The following is a 25,199-nucleotide window of genomic DNA, read 5'->3' as shown; positions in this document are numbered from 1 at the left end:
CTACATAGTGAATGTATATACACAGCTAGCTACATAATGAATGTATATACACAGCTAGCTACAGAGCTGGCTACATAGTGAATGTATATACACAGCTAAGCTACATAGTGAATGTATATACACAGCTAGCTACATAGTGAATGTATATACACAGCTAGCTACATAGTGAATGTATATACACAGCTAGCTACATAGTGAATGTATATACACAGCTAGCTACAGAGCTGGCTACATAGTGAATGTATATACACAGCTAGCTACATAGTGAATGTATATACACAGCTAAGCTACATAGTGAATGTATATACACAGCTAAGCTACATAGTGAATGTATATACACAGCTAGCTACAGAGCTGGCTACATAGTGAATGTATATACACAGCTAGCTACATAGTGAATGTATATACACAGCTAGCTACAGAGCTGGCTACATAGTGAATGTATATACACAGCTAGCTGGCTACACAGTGAATGTATATACACCACTAGCTACATAGTGAATGTATATACACAGCTAGCTACATAGTGAATGTATATACACAGCTAGCTACATAGTGAATGTATATACACAGCTAAGCTACATAGTGAATGTATATACACAGCTAGCTACATAGTGAATGTATATACACAGCTAGCTACATAGTGAATGTATATACACAGCTAGCTACATAGTGAAGAAGAAGCATTTGTGGGTGTAGTTTTTTAAATTTATTTTTTACCTTTTATTTAACGAGGCAAGTCAGTTAAGAACAAATTCTTATTTTCAATGACAGCCTAGGAACAGTGGGTTAACTGCCTGTTCAGGGGCAGAACAACAGCTCGGGGGTTTGAACTTGCAACCTTCCGGTTACTAGTCAGCTCGGGGGTTTGAACTTGCAACCTTCCAGTTACTAGTCCAACACTCTAACCACTAGGCTACCCTGCCGCCCCAGTGTATAGGACTGACTCGCTCTCTCTCGCCCTCTCGCTCTCACTCGCTCTCTCTCGCCCTCTCTCGCTCTCTCTATCTCACTCTCTCTCTCTTGTTCTGATCTGCTCTGTTTGACTTGTTCTGTTCTTCATTACAACATGACATGTTCAGAAGATGGGATCAGTCACACTCATTCTCTCATCCTCCCCTCCTCTCCTCTTCTCCTCTCCTCTCTTCCCCTCCTCCTCCCCTCTGTCCTCCTCCTCCTCAGCTTCAGAAGGGGAACATGTCCCAGTTTTCTACCGGAGAAGCTTTTTAATGGGGGAAAATTAAGCTACCATAAGGAGCCTCCACTAATTTGTTTGCAAAGACTGAGGTTTGGGTTGTTTCACAAATGCCATCCTATTCCCTACATAGTGCACTACCTTAGACCAAGTAGTGCACTGCGTAGGGAATCGGGTGCCATTAGGGACCTAGCCAGGGTAGCACTTTAACACTGCATCTGGTACTGCTTCCTAGGAAAGTCAGTCTTAGTTCATGTTATCGTCAAAGCTAGAGCACTCACAACATACCTCTGATTTACCTGTTATCTACACCTGTCTATTATCTACACCTGTCTATTATCTACACCTGTCTATTATCTACACCTGTCTGTTATCTACACCTGTCTGTTATCTGCACCTGTCTGTTTAACTACACCTGTCTGTTAACTACACCTGTCTGTTTAACTACACCTGTCTGTTTAACTACACCTGTCTGTTAACTACACCTGTCTGTTATCTACACCTGCCTGTTATCTACACCTGTCTGTTATCTACACCTGTCTATTAACTACACCTGTCTGTTATCTACACCTGTCTGTTATCTACACCTGTCTATTAACTACACCTGTCTGTTATCTACACCTGTCTATTATCTACACCTGTCTGTTATCTACACCTGTCTATTATCTACACCTGTCTGTTTAACTACACCTGTCTGTTAACTACACCTGTCTGTTATCTACACCTGTCTATTAACTACACCTGTCTGGGTTCTCATGTCCGTCATGTCAGCTGGAATGAGCTGGGTTCTTATGTTTGTGTATTTTATTAACCTTTATTCAACTAGGCAAGTCAGTTAAGAACACAGACTTATTTACAATGACATCATGTCAGCTGGAATGAGGTTACTGGGGTTATTGACCCCTAACCCCAATGACATCATGTCAGCTGGAATGAGGTTCCTGAGGTTATTGACCCCTAACCCCAATGACATCATGTCAGCTGGAATGAGGTTCCTGAGGTTATTGACCCTAACCCCAATGACATCATGTCAGCTGGAATGAGGTTCCTGAGGTTATTGACCCCTAACCCCAATGACATCATGTCATCTGGAATGAGGTTCCTGAGGTTATTGACCCTAACCCCAATGACATCATGTCAGCTGGAATGAGGTTCCTGAGGTTATTGACCCCTAACCCCAATGACATCATGTCATCTGGAATGAGGTTTCTGAGGTTATTGACCCCTAACCCCAATGACATCATTTCAGCTGGAATGAGGTTACTGAGGTTTTAGGCTCCAAGGCAAATGTTCATTGTTGCATCGTGTTGTACTTCGTCTTCCAACAGCACTTTACACTGAACCTGAGAAGTCAAGTCAAATGCAGACTGAACAGTCAAGGCAAATGCAGACTGAGCAGTCAAGGCAAATGCAGACTGAGCGGTCAAGGTCATTCTGTCTCTCTCTCTCTCTCTCTCTCTCTCTCTCTCTCTCTCTCTCTCTCTCCCTCTCTCTCTCTCTCTCTCTCTCTCCCTCTCTCTCTCTCTCTCTCTCTCTCTCTCTCTCTCTCTCTCCCTCTCTCTCTCTCTCTCTCTCTCTCCTCTCTCTCTCTCTCTCTCTCTCTCTCTCTCTCTCTGTCCTTCTCTCTCTCTCCCTCTCTCCCTCTCTCTCCTTCTCTCTCTCTCCCTCTCTCCCTCTATCTCCCTCTCTCTCTCTCTGTGTCTCTCTCTCTCTCTCTCTCTCTCTCTCTCTCTCTCTCTCTCTCTCTCTCTCTCTCTCTCTCTCCTCTCTCTCTCTCTCTCTCTCTCTCTGTCCTTCTCTCTCTCTCCCTCTCTCCCTCTCTCTCCTTCTCTCTCTCTCCCTCTCTCCCTCTATCTCCCTCTCTCTCTCTCTGTGTCTCTCTCTCTCTCTCTCTCTCTCTCTCTCTCTCTCTCTCCTTCTCTCTCTCTCCCTCTCTCCCTCTCTCTGTCTCTCTCTCTCTCTCTCTCGCTCTCTCTCCCTCTCTCTCTCTCTCTCTCTCGCTCTCTCTCTCTCTGTCCTGTATAGGAGACTCTGTAGGCAGCTGTGGGGACCCTGGTACACCCGTCCATGCAAGCAGAGAGGCCAGCAACTTCCATCTGCGTAGTAAAGTCCGCTTCACCTGCGCTGTGGGCCACACGCTGTACGGCTCAGCTGAGAGGATCTGCTTTCCCAATGGGACCTGGTCTGGGAGACAGCCCTTCTGCAAACGTGAGGCTTGATGGACTGGCTGAATACTACATGTTTATAGAGACGAGCGCATGGGGATTGAATGAACGCAACAGTTTAGAGTAGGCACACGCAGGAGCACACGCAGGAGCACAAGCAGGAGCACATAAACACAACAGGGGCACACGAAGGAGCACACGCAGGAGCACACGCAGGAGCACAAGCAGGAGCACATAAACACAACAGGGGCACACGAAGGAGCACACATAGGAGCACACACAGGAGCACACGCAGGAGCACACGCAGGAGCACAAGCAGGAGCACACGCACAACAGGGGCACACGAAGGAGCACACATAGGAGCACACACAGGAGCACACGCAGGAGCACACGCAGGAGCACAAGCAGGAGCACTCGCACAACAGGGGCACATGAAGGAGCACACATAGGAGCACACACAGGAGCACACGCAGGAGCACACGCAGGAGCACACGCAGGAGCACACGCAGGAGCACACACACAACAGGGGCACACGAAGGAGCACACGCAGGAGCACACGCAGGAGCACACACAGGAGCACACGCAGGAGCACACACAGGAGCACACGCAGGAGCACACACACAACAGGGGCACACGAAGGAGCACACGCAGGAGCACACGCAGGAGCACACGCAGGAGCACACGCACAACAGGAGCACACACACAACAGGAGCACACGCAGGAGCACACGCAGGAGCACAAGCAGGAGCACACACACAACAGGAGCACACACACAACAGGAGCACACGCAGGAGCACAACAGGAGCACACGCAGGAGCACACGCAGGAGCACATAAACACAACAGGAGCACACGCAGGAGCACACACAGGAGCACAAGCAGGAGCACACAGGAGCACATAAACACAACAGGAGCACACACAGGAGCACACACAGGAGCACACAGGAGCACAAGCAGGAGCACACAGGAGCACATAAACACAACAGGAGCACACACAGGAGCACACAAACAATGAAAATGCAATTAACTGTAAATCAGTATATTTCACTAGCACATTGTCCTTAGAAAAAGTCAGTGCTCAAAGCCAACCAACCAATATTTCTTATCTTCCAGAATCCTTGTAAAACCCCTTTATTTTTCAGCCTGAAGGCAACTTCTACTTCTGACGTGATTAATGACATTTTAAATATTGAATCACAGGCCGATTCTCTGCTGCAGGGCATAAACAGGGTTCGACCGGAAATGGCAGAGAATCTCTCGACAGACTTCTCTTTCTCTCCCAGACGGTTATAAACTCTCTCAGTTTGACAGACTTCTCTTTCTCTCCCAGACGGTTATAAACTCTCTCAGTTTGACAGACTTCTCTTTCTCTCCCAGACGGTTATAAACTCTCTCAGCTTGACAGACTTCTCTTTCTCCCAGACCGTTATAAACTCTCTCAGCTTGACAGACTTCTCTTTCTCCCCGAGACGGTTATAAACTCTCTCAGCTTGACAGACTTCTCTTTCTCCCCGACACGGTTATAAACTCTCTCAGCTTGACAGACTTCTCTTTCTCCCAGACGGTTATAAACTCTCTCAGTTTGACAGACTTCTCTTTCTCTCAGACGGTTATAAACTCTCTCAGCTTGACTGACTTCTCTTTCTCCCCGACACGGTTATAAACTCTCTCAGCTTGACAGACTTCTCTTTCTCCCCGAGACGGTTATAAACTCTCTCAGTTTGACAGACTTCTCTTTCTCCCTGACGGTTATAAACTCTCTCAGCTTGACAGACTTCTCTTTCTCTCCCAGACGGTTATAAACTCTCTCAGCTTGACAGACTTCTCTTTCTCTCAGACGGTTATAAACTCTCTCAGCTTGACAGACTTCTCTTTCTCTCCCAGACGGTTATAAACTCTCTCAGCTTGACAGACTTCTCTTTCTCCCAGACGGTTATAAACTCTCTCAGCTTGACAGACTTCTCTTTCTCCCCGAGACGGTTATAAACTCTCTCAGTTTGACAGACTTCTCTTTCTCCCCGAGACGGTTATAAACTCTCTCAGTTTGACAGACTTCTCTTTCTCCCCGAGACGGTTATAAACTCTCTCAGTTTGACAGACTTCTCTTTCTCACCCAGACGGTTATAAACTCTCTCAGTTTGACAGACTTCTCTTTCTCCCCGAGACGGTTATAAACTCTCTCAGCTTGACTGACTTCTCTTTCTCTCAGACGGTTATAAACTCTCTCAGCTTGACAGACTTCTCTTTCTCTCCCAGACGGTTATAAACTCTCTCAGCTTGACAGACTTCTCTTTCTCTCAGACGGTTATAAACTCTCTCAGCTTGACAGACTTCTCTTTCTCCCCGAGACGGTTATAAACTCTCTCAGCTTGACAGACTTCTCTTTCTCTCAGACGGTTATAAACTCTCTCAGCTTGACAGACTTCTCTTTCTCCCCGAGACGGTTATAAACTCTCTCAGCTTGACAGACTTCTCTTTCTCTCAGACGGTTATAAACTCTCTCAGTTTGACAGACTTCTCTTTCTCTCAGACGGTTATAAACTCTCTCAGTTTGACAGACTTCTCTTTCTCCCTGACGGTTATAAACTCTCTCAGCTTGACAGACTTCTCTTTCTCTCAGACGGCTATAAACTCTCTCAGCTTGACTGACTTCTCTTTCTCCCCGAGACGGTTATAAACTCTCTCAGCTTGACAGACTTCTCTTTCTCCCCGAGACGGTTATAAACTCTCTCAGCTTGACTGACTTCTCTTTCTCTCCCAGACGGTTATAAACTCTCTCAGCTTGACAGACTTCTCTTTCTCTCAGACCGTTATAAACTCTCTCAGCTTGACTGACTTCTCTTTCTCTCCCAGACGGTTATAAACTCTCTCAGCTTGACAGACTTCTCTTTCTCTCAGACCGTTATAAACTCTCTCAGCTTGACTGACTTCTCTTTCTCCCCGAGACGGTTATAAACTCTCTCAGCTTGACTGACTTCTCTTTCTCTCCCAGACGGTTATAAACTCTCTCAGCTTGACAGACTTCTCTTTCTCTCAGACGGTTATAAACTCTCTCAGCTTGACAGACTTCTCTTTCTCTCCCAGACGGTTATAAACTCTCTCAGCTTGACAGACTTCTCTTTCTCCCAGACGGTTATAAACTCTCTCAGCTTGACAGACTTCTCTTTCTCCCCGAGACGGTTATAAACTCTCTCAGTTTGACAGACTTCTCTTTCTCCCCGAGACGGTTATAAACTCTCTCAGTTTGACAGACTTCTCTTTCTCCCCGAGACGGTTATAAACTCTCTCAGTTTGACAGACTTCTCTTTCTCACCCAGACGGTTATAAACTCTCTCAGTTTGACAGACTTCTCTTTCTCCCCGAGACGGTTATAAACTCTCTCAGCTTGACTGACTTCTCTTTCTCTCAGACGGTTATAAACTCTCTCAGCTTGACAGACTTCTCTTTCTCTCCCAGACGGTTATAAACTCTCTCAGCTTGACAGACTTCTCTTTCTCTCAGACGGTTATAAACTCTCTCAGCTTGACAGACTTCTCTTTCTCCCCGAGACGGTTATAAACTCTCTCAGCTTGACAGACTTCTCTTTCTCTCAGACGGTTATAAACTCTCTCAGCTTGACAGACTTCTCTTTCTCCCCGAGACGGTTATAAACTCTCTCAGCTTGACAGACTTCTCTTTCTCTCAGACGGTTATAAACTCTCTCAGCTTGACTGACTTCTCTTTCTCCCCGAGACGGTTATAAACTCTCTCAGCTTGACTGACTTCTCTTTCTCCCCGAGACGGTTATAAACTCTCTCAGCTTGACTGACTTCTCTTTCTCTCCCAGACGGTTATAAACTCTCTCAGCTTGACAGACTTCTCTTTCTCCCCGAGACGGTTATAAACTCTCTCAGCTTGACAGACTTCTCTTTCTCCCCGAGACGGTTATAAACTCTCTCAGCTTGACTGACTTCTCTTTCTCTCCCAGACGGTTATAAACTCTCTCAGCTTGACAGACTTCTCTTTCTCTCAGACCGTTATAAACTCTCTCAGCTTGACTGACTTCTCTTTCTCCCCGAGACGGTTATAAACTCTCTCAGCTTGACTGACTTCTCTTTCTCTCCCTGACGGTTATAAACTCTCTCAGCTTGACTGACTTCTCTTTCTCCCCGACACGGTTATAAACTCTCTCAGCTTGACAGACTTCTCTTTCTCACCCAGACGGTTATAAACTCTCTCAGCTTGACAGACGTCTCTTTCTCCCTGACGGTTATAAACTCTCTCAGCTTGACAGACTTCTCTTTCTCCCCGAGACGGTTATAAACTCTCTCAGCTTGACAGACTTCTCTTTCTCCCTGACGGTTATAAACTCTCTCAGCTTGACAGACTTCTCTTTCTCCCCGAGACGGTTATAAACTCTCTCAGCTTGACAGACTTCTCTTTCTCCCCGAGACGGTTATAAACTCTCTCAGCTTGACAGACTTCTCTTTCTCCCTGACGGTTATAAACTCTCTCAGCTTGACAGACTTCTCTTTCTCCCCGAGACGGTTATAAACTCTCTCAGTTTGACAGACTTCTCTTTCTCCCCGAGACGGTTATAAACTCTCTCAGCTTGACAGACACAACGACCACGGCTGTGTCTCAAATGGAACCTTGTTGTCTATTTAATGACCTTTGAACTACATTGTGTCAAAAGGTAGAATAGGGTGGCAGTTGAGACATAAATGTCCTTTTTTTTAAATACGACAGGAACTCCCCGCTCACCCTCTCTTGCCTTGACGTGTCCTGTAAGCTGAAATGATTTATAGACGGTTAGTTCTATCCTCTATTCCTGAGAGACTTGATCCTCTCCATGACTGAACTGTGTCTGTTTCTGCTTCAGATTTTGAGCTAAGAGCTTGACTGCTGTTTAACCCAGAGCAATGTGAGCCTGTCGTCCCGGTGCTTTGTAATCTACTGAAACAATGGGGGGGATATTTACCACAGATTGAACATATTGTCCTTTTCCAGAATGAAACACTTTCCCCCAATATAGGGAACTTCATTTCGACCAGGGTCCATAGCACTGAAAATGGCTGAATAAGGTGCATCCCAAACGGCACCATATTTGATAGGGTCGATAGGGCTCCGGACAAAATGTAGTGCACTACCCTATAACAGCCAACACATTCAGAGCACGTTCAACCCCTTTCAGTGGCCTCGTCGTGTCAGGAAGTGATTGAGTGGGGGAACCTCTCCTTCCTTCCTACCGCGTCACCCTACAGCCTATAGCTGCCTGCATCAGAAATCATTTAACAATTTTCCAGACAATTAAGTCATTTGAGAAGGCAAATCATTTTGGTAATGAAATATAATGAAGTGCTGGGTGGAGAGACACACCGGGAAATAGAACAGAATCCTCTCTTAGTTTCCTGCTACCAAACATGACATTAATAATCATCTGGATTGGATGAGTCACATTTTATGTTCTAGAAAGACATTAGATCCGTGTTGAGCAATTAGTGTTTTTGACCCCCCTTAATTCTGTCTCTCGTTCTCTCTCTCTCTCGTTCTCGCTCTTTCTCTTTCTCTCTCTCTCTCGCTCTCGCTCTCTCTTTCTTTCGCTCTCGTTCTCTCGCTCTCTCTTTCTCTCGGTCTCTCGTTCTCTCTCTTTCTCTGTCTCTCGTTCTCTCTCTCTCTCTCGTTCTCTCTTTGTTTCTCGTTCTCTCTGTCTCTCGTTCTCTCTCGCTCTCTGTCTCTCTTTCTCTCTGTCTCTCCTTCTCTCTCTGTCTCTCGTTCTCTCTCTCTCTGTCTCTCGTTCTCTCTTTGTCTCTCCTTCTCTCTCTGTGTCTCTCGTTCTCTCTCTCTCTCTCTCTCTCTTTATTTCGCTCTGTCTCTCTCTCTCTCTCTCTCCCCCTCCCTCGCTTTGTCTCTCTCTCTCTCTCTCTCTTTCCCTCTCTCCCTTCCTCTCTCGCTTTGTCTCTCTCTCTCTCTCTCTCTCTCTCTCTCCCTTCCTCCCTCCCTCTCTGTCTCTCTCTCTCTCTCTCTCCCCCTCCCTCGCTTTGTCTCTCTCTCTCTCTCTCTCTTTCCCTCTCTCCCCCTCCCTCGCTTTGTCTCTCTCTCTCTCTCCCTCTCTCCCTCTCTCCCTTCCTCCCTACCTCTCTGTCTCTCCTCCATTCCAGCGGTGCATTGTGGTAACCCGGGGACACCTGCTCATGGCCGTATTTTCCGGGTCGACGGTACGACCTTCACCCACTCTGTAGTCTACTCCTGTATGGATGGATACCTCCTCTCAGGCACGCCCACCAGACACTGTCTGGCCAACGGCACCTGGTCTGGCACCGCTTCTAACTGCACCAGTAAGTACTACTGTTACCTGGTCCAGCACCGTCTCCTAACTGCACCAGTAAGTACTACTGATACCTGGTCCAGCACCACTTCTAGTTGCACCAGTAAGTACTACAGTTACCTGGTCCAGCATCGTCTCCTAACTGCACCAGTAAGTACTACTGTTACCTGGTCCAGCACCGTCTCCTAACTGCACCAGTAAGTACTACTGTTACCTGGTCCAGCACCGTCTCCTAACTGCACCAGTAAGTACTACTGATACCTGGTCCAGCACCGTCTCCTAACTGCATAAGTAAGTACTACTGATACCTGGTCCAGCACCGTCTCCTAACTGCACCAGTAAGTACTACTGATACCTGGTCCAGCACCGTCTCCTAACTGCACCAGTAAGTACTACTGATACCTGGTCCAGCACCGTCTCCTAACTGCACCAGTAAGTACTACTGATACCTGGTCCAGCACCGTCTCCTAACTGCACCAGTAAGTACTACTGATACCTGGTCCAGCACCGTCTCCTAACTGCACCAGTAAGTACTACTGTTACCTGGTCCAGCACCGTCTCCTAACTGCACCAGTAAGTACTACTGATACCTGGTCCAGCACCGTCTCCTAACTGCACCAGTAAGTACTACTGTTACCTGGTCCAGCACCGTCTCCTAACTGCACCAGTAAGTACTACTGATACCTGGTCCAGCACCGTCTCCTAACTGCACCAGTAAGTACTACTGATACCTGGTCCAGCACCGTCTCCTAACTGCACCAGTAAGTACTACTGATACCTGGTCCAGCACCGTCTCCTAACTGCACCAGTAAGTACTACTGATACCTGGTCCAGCACCGTCTCCTAACTGCACCAGTAAGTACTACTGATACCTCGTCCAGCACCGTCTCCTAACTGATCCGAAATGACAAACAAAATGACTGAAAAGTACAACAGTACTTATTATTTAAGTTATCCTGAACTGATACTAAATGACTGTCTGTTAGTTATCCTGAACTGATACTAAATGACTGTCTGTTAGTTATCCTGAACTGATACTAAATGACTGTTAGTTATCCTGAACTGAAACTAAATGACTGTTAGTTATCCTGAACTGATACTAAATGACTGTTAGTTATCCTGAACTGATACTAAATGACTGTTAGTTATCCTGAACTGAAACTAAATGACTGTCTGTTAGTTATCCTGAACTGAAACTAAATGACTGTCTGTTAGTTATCCTGAACTGAAACTAAATGACTGTCTGTTAGTTATCCTGAACTGAAACTAAATGACAGTCTGTTAGTTATCCTGAACTGAAACTAAATTATTACAAAGATACAGTATAGTGTTACGGTAATATAAAATGCTAAATAGCAGCTAGCCGTAGATGTTGTCCCACTTTCTGTTAGACAGCCTTTAATCTAAACTCATCTTCAGGCACGAGCCCCATATGTTGTAATTGAATTATGTTGTTTCAATCTATATTCAATTGGCCCTATAATAACTCTTTAGCAGAATGATATTTCTCCCAGAGCATCATTACTCTTGTGTCTGACTAATTGAAGTACAGACAAGATATAGAATAAGGGGAGGAAGAGGAGGGAGGAGGTGGAGGAGGGGGAGGGAGAGGGGGAGGAGGGAGATGAGGGGGAGGGAAGAGGAGGAGGTGGAGGGAGGGGAGGAGGAGGTGGGGGGAGAGGAGGAGGAGAAGGAGAAGGGAGAGGAGGGGGAGGGAGGAGGTGGGGGAGGAAGGAAGTGGAGGGAGAGGAGGGGGAGGAGGAGGGAGATGAAGGAGGAGGAGGAGGAGGGAGAGGAGAGGGAGGAGGTGTAGGGAGAGGAAGGGGATGAGGGTTTCAATTTGGGACAAAAATGAGTCTCTGGAGAGAGAAGTGATGCTTTCCAGGGAGCCTCTCTAGTCGCTCTGAGACAGGCAGAAACATTCAAGTCTGGATCTGCAATGCAACCCTATTCTCTATGTAGAACAGTCCTGTTGACGACCCTATTTTCTATGTAGAACAGTCCTGTTGACGACCCTATTCTCTATGTAGAACAGTCCTGTTGACGACCCTATTCTCTATGTAGAACAGTCCTGTTGACGAACCTATTTTCTATGTAGAACAGTCCTGTTGACGACCCTATTCTCTATGTAGAACAGTCCTGTTGACGAACCTATTCTCTATGTAGACCAGTCCTGTTGACGACCCTATTCTCTATGTAGAACAGTCCTGTTGACGACCCTATTCTCTATGTAGAACAGTCCTGTTGACGACCCTATTCTCTATGTAGAACAGTCCTGTTGACGACCCTGTTCTCTATGTAGACCAGTCCTGTTGACGACCCTATTCTCTATGTAGAACAGTCCTGTTGACGACCCTATTCTCTATGTAGAACAGTCCTGTTGACGACCCTATTCTTTATGTAGAACAGTCTTGTTGACGACCCTATTCTCTATGTAGAACAGTCCTGTTGACGACCCTACTCTCTAGGAATAGCTGGGTGCTGCTGCTCATCTGAACTCTGCCTCCCTCCCTCTCTCTCTCTCTCTCTCTCTCTCTCTCTCTCTCGGTCTCTCTCTCTCTCTGTCTCTCTCTCTCTCTCTCTCTCTCTCTCTCTCTCTCTCTCTCTCTCTCTCTCTCTCTCTCTGTCTCTCTCTCTCTCTCTCTCTCTCTCTCTCTCTCTCTGTCTCTCTCTCTCTCTCTGTGTGTCTCTCTCTCGCTCTCTCTCTGTGTGTCTCTCTCGCTCTCTGTGTGTGTCTCTCTCTCTCTCTCTCTCTGTGTGTCTCTCTCGCTGTCCCCCTCGCTCTTTCCCTGTCCCCCTCTCTCTCTGTCTCTCTCTCTCTCTCTGTGTGCCTCTCTCGCTGTCCCCTTCGCTCTTTCCCTGTCCCCCTCTCTCTCTGTCTCTCTCTCTCTCTCTCTCTCTCTCTCTCTCTCTCTCTCTCTCTGTCTCTCTCTCTCTCTCTCTGTGTGTCTCTCTCTCGCTCTCTCTCTCTGTGTCTCTCTCGCTCTCTGTGTGTGTGTCTCTCTCTCTCTCTCTCTGTGTGTCTCTCTCGCTGTCCCCCTCGCTCTTTCCCTGTCCCCCTCTCTCTCTGCCTCTCTCTCTCTCTCTCTGTGTGTCTCTCTCGCTGTCCCCCTCGCTCTTTCCCTGTCCCCCTCTCTCTCTCCCTCTAGCTCTCTCTGTCTCTCTCTCTGCCTCTCTCTCATCCTCTCCTGGCTCCCCCCCCCCCCCCCCCCCCCACTAGATGTGTGTTTTTGATCGCTCCACTTCAGATGTAACTGACCGGTTCAGGGACACCAACAGTTTGGGTACCAAGAGGTTCTCTCGTTACGTATCCATTAAAGAAGTCGGTCATTTCCTCGGTTCACAAAACCTCACGGCTTTTATTGATCATAGAGGTTCCGAAGGATCAAAGTCAAACACTCTCAAGTAGAAGAGAGAAAAGTCACTCTCAAGGAGAAGAGAGAAAAGTCACTCTCAAGGAGAAGAGAGAAAAGTCACTCTCAAGGAGAAGAGAGAAAAGTCCCTCTCAAGGAGAAGAGAGAAAAAGTCACTCTCAAGGAGAAGAGAGAAAAGTCACTCTCAAGGAGAAGAGAGAAAAGTCACTCAAGGAGAAGAGAGAAAAGTCACTCTCAAAGAGAAGAGAGAAAAGTCACTCTCAAGGAGAAGAGAGGAAAGTTTGTCTTGTTTCTTGTTGATGACAGCAGTATTGTTAGGACTGGTACTAATATTCTCCCTCAGTAGTTAGGACCACAGATAACATACCTGTTATACAGTAGTTAGGATAACATACTTGTTAATATATAGTAGTTAGGACCACAGATAACATACCTGTTATACAGTAGTTAGGATAACATACCTGTTAATATACAGTAGTTAGGACCACAGATAACATACCTGTTAATATACAGTAGTTAGGATAACATACCTGTTAATATACAGTAGTTAGTACCACAGATAACATACCTGTTAATATACAGTAGTTAGGATAACATACCTGTTAATATACAGTAGTTAGGATAACATACCTGTTAATATACAGTAGTTAGGATAACATACCTGTTAATAAACAGTAGTTAGGATAGCATACCTGTTAATATACAGTAGTTAGGACCACAGATAACATACCTGTTAATATACAGTAGTTAGGACCACAGATAACATACCTGTTAATATACAGTAGTTAGGACCACAGATAACATACCTGTTAATATACAGTAGTTAGGATAACATACCTGTTAATATATAGTAGTTAGGACCACAGATAACATACCTGTTAATATACAGTAGTTAGGATAACATACCTGTTAATATACAGTAGTTAGGACCACAGATAACATACCTGTTAATATACAATAGTTAGGACCACAGATAACATACCTGTTAATATACAGTAGTTAGGACCACAGATAACATACCTGTTAATATACAGTAGTTAGGACCACAGATAACATACCTGTTAATATACAGTAGTTAGGACCACAGATAACATACCTGTTAATATACAGTAGTTAGGACCACAGATACCATACCTGTTAATATACAGTAGTTAGGACCACAGATAACATACCTGTTAATATACAGTAGTTAGGACCACAGATACCATACCTGTTAATATACAGCAGTCTGACTCTGTGGTGATAGTATTTTTGCTAGGAGATAGCTAGAACATTTGGCTAGAGACACATAGCATTGGATGATTTATGGATTGTTCCCTCGTTCCTGGTGTCCTCTCTCTGCCCACCAATCATGTGTTTAGTGGTTGGTATAAAGCTGTAGCAGCTGCTTGCCAATGTGTCCTCTCTCTGTCAGTTTAGCCAGTTTTTCTCTCTCTCTCTCTTTGTTTCTTTCTCTTTCTATCTATCTCTGTCTCTCTCTTTGTCTCTCTCTGTCTCTCTCTTTGTCTCTCTCTGTCTCTGTGTCTGTCTCTATCTCTTTCTATTTCTGTTTGTCTCTCTCTCTTTCTATCTCTCTGTCTCTCTGTGTCTCTGTCTCTCTCTTTCATCTGTCTCTCTCTCCTCGATCTCTCTCTCTCCTCTCTGTCTCTCTCTTTCATCTGTCTCTCTCTCCTCGATCTCTCTCTCTCCTCCCTGTCTCTCTCTCCTCCCTGTCTCTCTCTCTTTCCTCTCTCTGTCTCTCTTTCCTCTCTTTCCTCTGTCTCTGTCTCTCTCCTCTCTGTCTCTCTCTTTCATCTCTTTCTCTCTCTTCTCCGTCTCTTTCTCAATTCAATTCAATTCAAGGGCTTTATTGGCATGGGAAACATGTGTTAACATTGCCAAAGCAAGTGAGGTAGACAACATACAAAGTTAATATATAAAGTGAAAAACAACAAAAATTAACAGTAAACATTACACATACAGAGGTTTCAAAACAGTAAAGACATTACAAATGTCATATTATATATACAGTGTTTAAACAATGTACAAATGGTTAAAGGACACAAGATAAAATAAATAAGCACAAATATGGGTTGTATTTACAATGGTATGTGTTCTTCACTGGTTGCCCTTTTCTCGTGGCAACAGGTCACAAATCTTGCTGCTGTGATGGCAAACTGTGGAATTTCACCCAGTAGATATGAGAGTTGATCAAAATTGGGTTTGTTTTCGAATTCTTTGTGGATCTGTGTAATCTGAGGGAAATATGTCTCTCTAATATGGTCATACATACATTTCTCTCTCTCTTTCCTCTCTCTGTCTCTCTCCTCTCTGTCTCTCTCTTTCATCTCTGTCGCTCTCTCCTCCGTCTCTCTCTCTCTCCTCCCTGTCTCTCTCTTCTCTGTCTCTCTCTCTCTCCTCTCTCTCTCTCTTTCCTCTCTTTCCTCCCTGTCTCTCTCTCCTCCCTGTCTCTCTCTCTTTCCTCTCTCTGTCTCTCTTTCCTCTCTCTGTCTCTGTCTCTCTCCTCTCTGTCTCTCTCTTTCATCTCTTTCTCTCTCTTCTCTGTCTCTTTCTCTCTCTCTTTCCTCTCTCTGTCTCTCTCTTCTCTGTCTCTCTCTTTCATCTCTGTCGCTCTCTCCTCCGTCTCTCTCTCTCTCCTCCCTGTCTCGCTCTTATCTGTCTCTCTCTCTCCTCTCTCTCTCTCTTTCCTCTCTGTCTCTCTCTCTCCTCTCTCTCTCTCTCTTTCCTCTCTTTCCTTTCTGTCTCTCTCTCTCCTCTCTCTCTCTCTCTTTCCTCTCTCTCCTCTCTGTCTCTCTATCTCCTCTCTGTCTCTCTCTCTCCTCTCTCTCTCTCTCCTCCCTGTCTCTCTCTCCTCTCTCTCTCTCTCTTTCCTCTCTCTCCTCTCTGTCTCTCTCTCTCTCTCCTCCCTGTCTCTCTCTTCTCTGTCTCTCTCTCTCTCCTCTCTCTCTCTCTTTCCTCTCTTTCCTCTCTGTCTCTCTCTTTCATCTCTGTCACTCTCTCCTCCGTCTCTCTCTCTCTCCTCCCTGTCTCTCTCTTCTCTGTCTCTCTCTCTCTCTCTGTCTCTCTCTTCTCTGTCTCTCTCTCTCCTCTCTCTCTCTCTTTCCTCTCTTTCCTCTCTCTGTCTCTCTTTCCTCTCTTTCCTCTCTCTGTCTCTGTCTCTCTCCTCTCTGTCTCTCTCTTTCATCTCTTTCTCTCTCTTCTCCGTCTCTTTCTCTCTCTCTTTCCTCTCTCTGTCTCTCTCCTCTCTGTCTCTCTCTTTCATCTCTGTCGCTCTCTCCTCCGTCTCTCTCTCTCTCCTCCCTGTCTCTCTCTTCTCTGTCTCTCTCTCTCTCCTCTCTCTCTCTCTTTCCTCTCTTTCCTCCCTGTCTCTCTCTCCTCCCTGTCTCTCTCTCTTTCCTCTCTCTGTCTCTCTTTCCTCTCTCTGTCTCTGTCTCTCTCCTCTCTGTCTCTCTCATTCATCTCTTTCTCTCTCTTCTCTGTCTCTTTCTCTCTCTCTTTCCTCTCTCTGTCTCTCTCTTCTCTGTCTCTCTCTTTCATCTCTGTCGCTCTCTCCTCCGTCTCTCTCTCTCTCTCCTCCCTGTCTCTCTCTTCTCTGTCTCTCTCTCTCCTCTCTCTCTCTCTTTCCTCTCTGTCTCTCTCTCTCCTCTCTCTCTCTCTTTCCTCTCTTTCCTCTCTGTCTCTCTCTCTCTCTCTTTCCTCTCTCTCCTCTCTGTCTCTCTATCTCCTCTCTGTCTCTCTCTCTCCTCTCTCTCTCTCTCCTCCCTGTCTCTCTCTCCTCTCTCCCTCTCTCTTTCCTCTCTCTCCTCTCTGTCTCTCTCTCTCTCTCCTCCCTGTCTCTCTCTTCTCTGTCTCTCTCTCTCTCCTCTCTCTCTCTCTTTCCTCTCTTTCCTCTCTGTCTCTCTCTCTCCTTTCTCTCTCTCTCTTTCCTCTCTTTCATCTCTGTCTCTCTCTTTCATCTCTCTCTCTATTCTCCCTGTCTCTCTCTTCTCTGTCTCTCTCTCTCCTCTCTCTCTCTCTTTCCTCTCTGTCTCTCTCTCTCCTCTCTCTCTCTCTTTCCTCTCTTTCCTCTCTGTCTCTCTCTCTCTCTCTTTCCTCTCTCTCCTCTCTGTCTCTCTATCTCCTCTCTGTCTCTCTCTCTCCTCTCTCTCTCTCTCCTCCCTGTCTCTCTCTCCTCTCTCCCTCTCTCTTTCCTCTCTCTCCTCTCTGTCTCTCTCTCTCTCTCCTCCCTGTCTCTCTCTTCTCTGTCTCTCTCTCTCTCCTCTCTCTCTCTCTTTCCTCTCTTTCCTCTCTGTCTCTCTCTCTCCTCTCTCTCTCTCTTTCCTCTCTTTCCTCTCTGTCTCTCTCTCTCTCTCTTTCCTCTCTCTCCTCTCTGTCTCTCTATCTCCTCTCTGTCTCTCTCTCTCCTCTCTCTCTCTCTCCTCCCTGTCTCTCTCTCCTCTCTCCCTCTCTCTTTCCTCTCTCTCCTCTCTGTCTCTCTCTCTCTCTCCTCCCTGTCTCTCTCTTCTCTGTCTCTCTCTCTCTCCTCTCTCTCTCTCTTTCCTCTCTTTCCTCTCTGTCTCTCTCGATGCAGACAATGTTTTTATTGAGCGGATGGTCAGGGGGGGGGTCGGAACATCATTACAAATAATTAGTAGACTGCAAATCGTTTGTTTGTTTTTTGGCTCAGAAAACATGGTCCGCCAAATAAAACCACCCGGGGGGCCAAATTCGACCCGCGGGCCACCAGTTGTGGACCCCTGAGATACAGCATAGTGACTGAGGCTCTAATGAAAAGCTCAGTTCTATTGTTGAATAGATGAACTCAGCATCCCACAGCTCTCTCTACATTACAATGACTGTGTTCCAAATGGAACCCTGTTCCCTATATATATTTCTCCACCATAGCCCTATGGGCCTTGGTCAAAAGTAGTGCACTACATAGGAAATAGGGTGCCATTTTGGGAAGTAGACTGTTGTCCTGACTGGTTGACTGGCTGACTTATTTTACGTTAGCCTTGCCCATAGGATGAAGGTAAGACTGAGTCTAGGTTTCGTGTTACTGGTTGGAATTATTTTTGGTTTGAGATGTTATTTGTTTAAAGTTTTAATCAACAGTTGGTTGAGAACTTAAAGCGTGTTTTAAGGATGTACTGCTGCGGCTATTCCGTTGTGATGAAATGTTTTGTCTGGCCGTTTCCTGTCCGTTTCATGATCTTCTATTCAGGTCTAATTATAGAAGAGTCTTTCAGGATCTTCTATTCAGGTCTAATTATAGAAGAGTCTTTCAGGACCACACGACAACTCAAAGTACACACAGAGCTCTGATCGTATATGACATCATCTCCTCTGATCGTATTTGACATCATCTCCTCTGACTGTATATGACATCATCTCCTCTGACTGTATATGACATCATCTTCTCTGACGGTATATGACATCATCTCCTCTGATCGTATATGACATCATCTTCTCTGACGGTATATGACATTCTCCTCTGATCGTATATGACATCATCTCCTCTGATCGCATATGACATCATCTCCTCTGATCGTTTATGACATCATCTCCTCTGATCTCCTCTGATCGTATATGACATCATCTCCTCTGACGGTATATGACATCATCTCCTCTGACCGTATATGACATCATCTCCTCTGATCGCATATGACATCATCTCCTCTGACGGTATATGACATCATCTCCTCTGATCGAATATGACATCATCTCCTCTGACTGTATATGACATTGTGTCCTCTGACGGTATATGCCATCATCTCCTCTGACGGTATATGACATCATCTCCTCTGACGGTATATGCCATCATCTACTCTGATTGCATATGCCATCATCTCCTCTGATTGCATATGACATCATCTCCTCTGATCGTATATGACATCATCTCCTCTGACGGTATATGACATCATCTCCTCTGATCGTATATGACTCATCTCCTCTGATCGAATATGACATCATCTCCTCTGACGGTATATGACATCATCAACCACTGATCTGGGACCAGGCTATAACACTGATCTGAGACCAGGCTATAACACTGATCTGGGTCCAGGCTATAACACTGATCTGAGACCAGGCTATAACACAACCACTGATCTGAGACCAGGCTATAACACAACCACTGATCTGGGACCAGGCTATAACACTGATCTGGGACCAGGCTATAACACTGATCTGGGACCAGGCTATAACACAACCACTGATCTGGGACCAGTCTATAACACTGATCTGGGACCAGGCTATAACACTGATCAGGGACCAGGCTATAACACTGATCTGGGACAGGCTATAACACAACCACTGATCTGGGACCAGGCTGTAACACTGATCTGGGACCAGTCTATAACACTGATCTGGGACCAGGCTACAACACTGATCTGGGACCAGGCTATAAGACAACCACTGATCTGGGACCAGTCTACAACGATCCCACTAATGTCGATCCCTCTCCCTGTCTGTCTCTGTATCGTCCCACCAGTGATCAGCTGTGTTGACCCAGGTGTTCCTGCTAATGGTCTACGGTTTGGAGAGGACTTCACTGTGGGCCACAACGTCACCTTCATGTGCCAGCCTGGCTACCTGATAGAGGCAGGCGGGGCCTCAACTCGCACCTGTACCCACAATGGCACATGGAGCGCCACCACTCCCATCTGCAAAGGTACGACATCTGATGATGATGATGATGGTGTGATGATGATGGTGGTGGTGGTGACGATGGTGAAGATTATGGGGATGATGGTGATGACGATGATGAGTATGGTGATATGGTGAAGATTATGGGGATGATGAAGAGTGTGGTGATGATGATGAAGATGGTGATGGTGATAATGATGAAGATGAGGGTGATGATGAAGAGTGTGGTGATGATGGTGATGATGATGATTATGGTGATGATGGTGGTGATGATGAAGATGAGGGTGATGGTGATAATGATGAAGATGAGGGTGATGATGATGAGGGTGATGATGGTGGTGATGATGAAGAGTGTGGTGATGATGATGAAGATAGTGATAATGATGATGATGAGGGTGATGATGGTGGTGATGATGAAGAGTATGGTGATGATGATGATTATGGTGATGATGAAGATTATGGTGATGATGAGTGTGGTGATGATGATGAAGATAGTGATAATGATGATGATGATGAGGGTGATGATGATGAGGTTGATGATGATGACGATGGTGATAATGATGAAGATGAGGGTGATGATGATGAGGGTGATGATGATGGTGGTGATGATGAGGGTGATGATGATGAGGGTGATGATGGTGGTGATGATGATGAGGGTGATGATGGTGGTGATGATGAAGATGAGGGTGATGGTGATAATGATGAAGATGAGGGTGATGATGAGGGTGATGATGGTGGTGATGATGAAGAGTATGGTGATGATGGTGGTGATGATGAAGATAATGATGAAGATGAGGGTGATGGTGATAATGATGAAGATGAGGGTGATGATGATGAGGGTGATGATGGTGGTGATGATGAAGAGTATGGTGATGATGGTGGTGATGATGAAGATAATGATGAAGATGAGGGTGATGATGATGAGGGTGGTGATGGTGGTGATGATGAAGAGTATGGTGATGATGATGATATGGGTCCTCTCAGATTACAGGAATGAAAATATGTCACAAAGCCATTTTATTAGATGTTATTAAATTTCCTGATGTCCCAGAAATCCTGTTTTTAAGGATTCCTGAATTTCCTGAATTTCCTACATATTCCCTCGTAATTCCAGGATTCTTTCAACCAGGATGACTCGAAAACCGGGAAATTTTACCATAAATTACCAGATTTTTGCAACCCTAGTTCTCATCAATTATTCCGTCAGCTAAAACCAAATGAAATTATCGTCCTTAAACAAGCAGCGACCCCCCTTTTTTACTCACGTCTCTCTTTGATATCAAAGAGGGATTTTAAGAGAAAGTCCAAAGTTGTATGGTTTTATGTCAACTGTGCGTCAGGCCCAAGATGATGACAACGACGAGTGAAGATGCCCGACGCTCTATATAACACACATTATTAAAAAACTAGAGTATTGTAATGTCAGAATCATACGCCTGGCTCCTCTTCTGTTCTGGTTGGATGAACATTCACAAATTCTATACCCGTTGAGGAAACCCCACTTCCATGAGCGCTGAAGCAGATCACATGTATTACAGGAGAGAAGAAATAGATTTACATATTTGGCAACAAAGTCCCAAAACGAAATGGTTTGCATGTCAAATTGGCTCCCTGTGTACTATATAGTGCCCTACCCGAGCCCTTCACGTGCCCTACCGGAGCCCTACCGGAGCCCTACCGGAGCCCTACCCGAGCCCTACCGGAGCCCTACCGGAGCCCTACCCGAGCCCTACCCGAGCCCTTCCCGAGCCCTACCGGAGCCCTACCCGAGTCCTACCCGAGCCCTACCCGAGCCCTACCGGAGCCCTACCGGAGCCCTACCCGAGCCCTACCCGAGCCCTTCCCGAGCCCTACCCGAGCCCTACCCGAGCCCTTCCCGAGCCCTACCCGAGCCCTACCCGAGCCCTACCCGATCCCTACCCGAGCCCTTCCCGAGCCCTACCCGAGCCCTAACCGAGCCCTTCCCGAGCCCTACCCGAGCCCTACCCGAGTCCTACCCGAGCCCTACCGGAGCCCTACCCAAGCCCTACCGGAGCCCTACCGGACCCCTACCCGAGCCCTTCCCGAGCCCTACCGGAGCCCTACCCGAGCCCTACCCGAGCCCTACCGGAGCCCTACCGGAGCCCTACCCGAGCCCTACCCGAGCCCTTCCCGAGCCCTACCAGAGCCCTACCCAAGCCCTTCCCGAGCCCTACCCGAGCCCATCCCGAGCCCTACCAGAGCCCTACCCGAGCCCTTCCCGAGCCCTACCCGAGCCCTACCCGAGCCCTACCAGAGCCCTTCCCGAGCCCTACCCGAGCCCTGTTTGAAGGTAGTGCACTATATAGGGAAAATGGTGCCATTGGGCTCTGGTCTAAAGTAGTGCACTATATAGGGAATAGGGTGCCATAGGGCTCTGGTCTAAAGTAGTGCACTATATAGGGAATAGAGTGCCATAGGGCTCTGGTCTAAAGTAGTGCACTATATAGGGAATAGGGTGCCATTTGAGAGGTACACAGTATCGTGTTCACATTAAGTACTGCAGTGGCGCCCGGAAGGCAGCAAGCGGCGAGCGGCGTGGACAGACAAGGCAAATGGGACACGGTTGCTAAGGAACAGATCCCAGCAATAAAAGAGCACAGGATAGCCATTCACACACACACACACACACACACATCTGTCTACCCTCAGTGTGTCGATCATCTGTCTACCCTCAGTGTGTCGATCATCTATCTACCCTCAGTGTGTCGATCATCTGTCTACCCTCAGTGTGTCGATCATCTGTCTACCCTAGATCGTCTGTCTACCCTCAGTGTGTCGATCACCTGTCTACCCTCAGTGTGTCGATCATCTGTCTACCCTCAGTGTGTCGATCATCTGTCTACCCTCAGTGTGTCGATCATCTGTCTACCCTCAGTGTGTCGATCATCTGTCTACCCTCAGTGTGTTGATCATCTGTCTACCCTCAGTGTGTCGATCATCTGTCTACCCTCAGTGTGTCGATCATCTGTCTACCCTCAGTGTGTTGATCATCTGTCTGCCCTCAGTGTGTTGATCATCTGTCTACCCTCAGTGTGTCGATCCTCTGTCTACCCTCAGTGTGTCGATCCTCTGTCTACCCTCAGTGTGTCGATCATCTGTCTACCCTCAGTGTGTCGATCATCTGTCTACCCTCAGTGTGTTGATCCTGTTAATCTACCATGACTGGTGTTAATATCAATGGAGTTAGTTACTGTAGGTGACACCAAGCAAGATTTGGTGCTGGGATCCCGAGATTACACTCCTACATATCTCACTCACTCACTCACTCGCTCACTCACTCACTCACTCACTCACTCACTCACTCACTCACTCACTCACTCACTCACTCACTCACTCACTCACTCACTCACTCACGCACGCACGCACTCACTCACTCACTCACTCACTCACTCACTCACACACTCACTCACTCACTCACTCACTCACTCACTCACTCACTCCAAGTGGCCTCAGACAGAGTTCTTATTAATATGGCATCCTCTCACACACCCAAGCAGTCTTCCTCTCACACAACCAAGCAGTCTTCCTCTCACACAACCAAGCAGTCTTCGTAGTAACATGCTATCCTCTCACACACCCAAGCAGTCTTCGTAGTAACATGCTATCCTCTCACACACCCAAGCAGTCTTCCTCTCACACACCCAAGCAGTCTTCGTAGTAACATGCCATCCTCTCACACACCCAAGCAGTCTTCGTAGTAACATGCCATCCTCTCACACACCCAAGCAGTCTTCCTCTCACACACCCAAGCAGTCTTCCTCTCACACACCCAAGCAGTCTTCCTCTCACACACCCAAGCAGTCTTCGTAGTAACATGCTATCCTCTCACACACCCAAGCAGTCTTCCTCTCGCACACCCAAGCAGTCTTCCTCTCACACCCCCAAGCAGTCTTCCTCTCACACACCCAAGCAGTCTTCATAGTAACATGGCATCCTCTCACACACCCAAGCAGTCTTCGTAGTAACATGACATCCTCTCACACACCCAAGCAGTCTTCCTCTCGCACACCCAAGCAGTCTTCGTAGTAACATGCCATCTTCTCACACACCCAAGCAGTCTTCCTCTCGCACACCCAAGCAGTCTTCCTCTCACACACCCAAGCAGTCTTCCTCTCACACACCCAAGCAGTCTTCGTAGTAACATGTCATGCTATCTGTTCCATTATTAAGTCTTCCTGTGGTGGTCTGCTGGATAGATCCCTGAACGTATTGCTCTGATTGTGTGTGTGTGTGTGTGTGTGTGTGTGTGTGTGTGTGCGTGTGTGTGTGTATGTGTGTGTGTGTGTGTGTGTGTGTGTGTGTGTGTGTGTGTGTGTGTGTGTGTGTGTGTGTGTGTGTGTGTGTGTGTGTGTGTGTGTGTGTGTGAGTGTGTGAGTGAGTGTGTGAGTGAGTGTGTGAGAGAGACAGAGAGACAGAAAGCACCTGCAGGCAATAATCCTGTCAGGGACTCAGACTGACAGGCCAGGCAGCCCAGTTCAACCCTTAACCAAGCACACCTAGACAGACAGCTCAACTCTACCAGCCTGGTGTTGAGGAGTCAAGTCCCCTGCAACTCAACTCAGACAGACTGGTGTTGATGAGTCAAGTCCCCTGCAACTCAACTCAGACAGACTGGTGTTGATGAGTCAAGTCCCCTGCAACTCAACTCAGACAGACTGGTGTTGAGGAGTCAAGTCTCCTGCAACTCAACTCAGACAGACTGGTGTTGATGAGTCAAGTCCCCTGCAACTCAACTCAGACAGACTGGTGTTGAGGAGTCAAGTCCCCTGCAACTCAACTCAGACAGACTGGTGTTGAGGAGTCAAGTCCCCTGCAACTCAACTCAGACAGACTGGTGTTGATGAGTCAAGTCCCCTACAACTCAACTCAGACAGACTGGTGTTGATGAGTCAAGTCCCCTGCAACTCAACTCAGACAGACTGGTGTTGATGAGTCAAGTCCCCTGCAACTCAACTCAGACAGACTGGTGTTGATGAGTCAAGTCCCCTGCAACTCAACTCAGACATACTGGTGTTGATGAGTCAAGTCCCCTGCAACTCAACTCAGACAGACTGGTGTTGATGAGTCAAGTCCCCTGCAACTCAACTCAGACAGACTGGTGTTGATGAGTCAAGTCCCCTGCAACTCAACTCAGACAGACTGGTGTTGATGAGTCAAGTCCCCTGCAACTCAACTCAGACAGCCAGGCCATCCCTCATCTATCCCAGCTGTACCTAGCATGACTCAACAGACAGTCCATCCCTCATCTATCCCAGCTGTACCTAGCATGACTCAGACAGCCTGTCCATTCCTCATCTATCCCAGCTGTACATAGCATGACTCAGACAGCCAGTCCATCCCTCATCTATCCCAGCTGTACCTAGCATGACTCAACAGACAGCCAGTCCATCCCTCATCTATCCCAGCTGTACCTAGCATGACTCAGACAGACAGCCAGTCCATCCCTCATCTATCCCAGCTGTACCTAGCATGACTCAGACAGCTAGTCCATCCCTCATCTATCCCAGCTGT

General features: G+C 46.9%; 1 protein-coding gene across 1 annotated transcript in view; it reads left to right on the top strand.

Annotated features, from left to right (window-relative positions):
* Nucleotides 1–25,199, top strand: part of LOC139405583 (CUB and sushi domain-containing protein 3-like) — a 493,337-nt gene that overhangs the window by 416,832 nt on the left and 51,306 nt on the right. The window contains exons 55-57 of the mRNA XM_071147995.1: nt 3,221–3,403; nt 9,500–9,676; nt 19,513–19,692. Of these exons, the coding sequence (XP_071004096.1) occupies nt 3,221–3,403; nt 9,500–9,676; nt 19,513–19,692 (540 nt within the window). The remainder of the gene's footprint in view (nt 1–3,220; nt 3,404–9,499; nt 9,677–19,512; nt 19,693–25,199) is intronic.

This window comes from Oncorhynchus clarkii, chromosome 3, assembly GCF_045791955.1.
Source record: "Oncorhynchus clarkii lewisi isolate Uvic-CL-2024 chromosome 3, UVic_Ocla_1.0, whole genome shotgun sequence".
Taxonomy (NCBI): Eukaryota; Metazoa; Chordata; class Actinopteri; order Salmoniformes; family Salmonidae; genus Oncorhynchus; species Oncorhynchus clarkii.
Note: the sequence above shows the minus strand (reverse complement) of the source record. Positions and strands in the feature narration are given on the sequence as shown.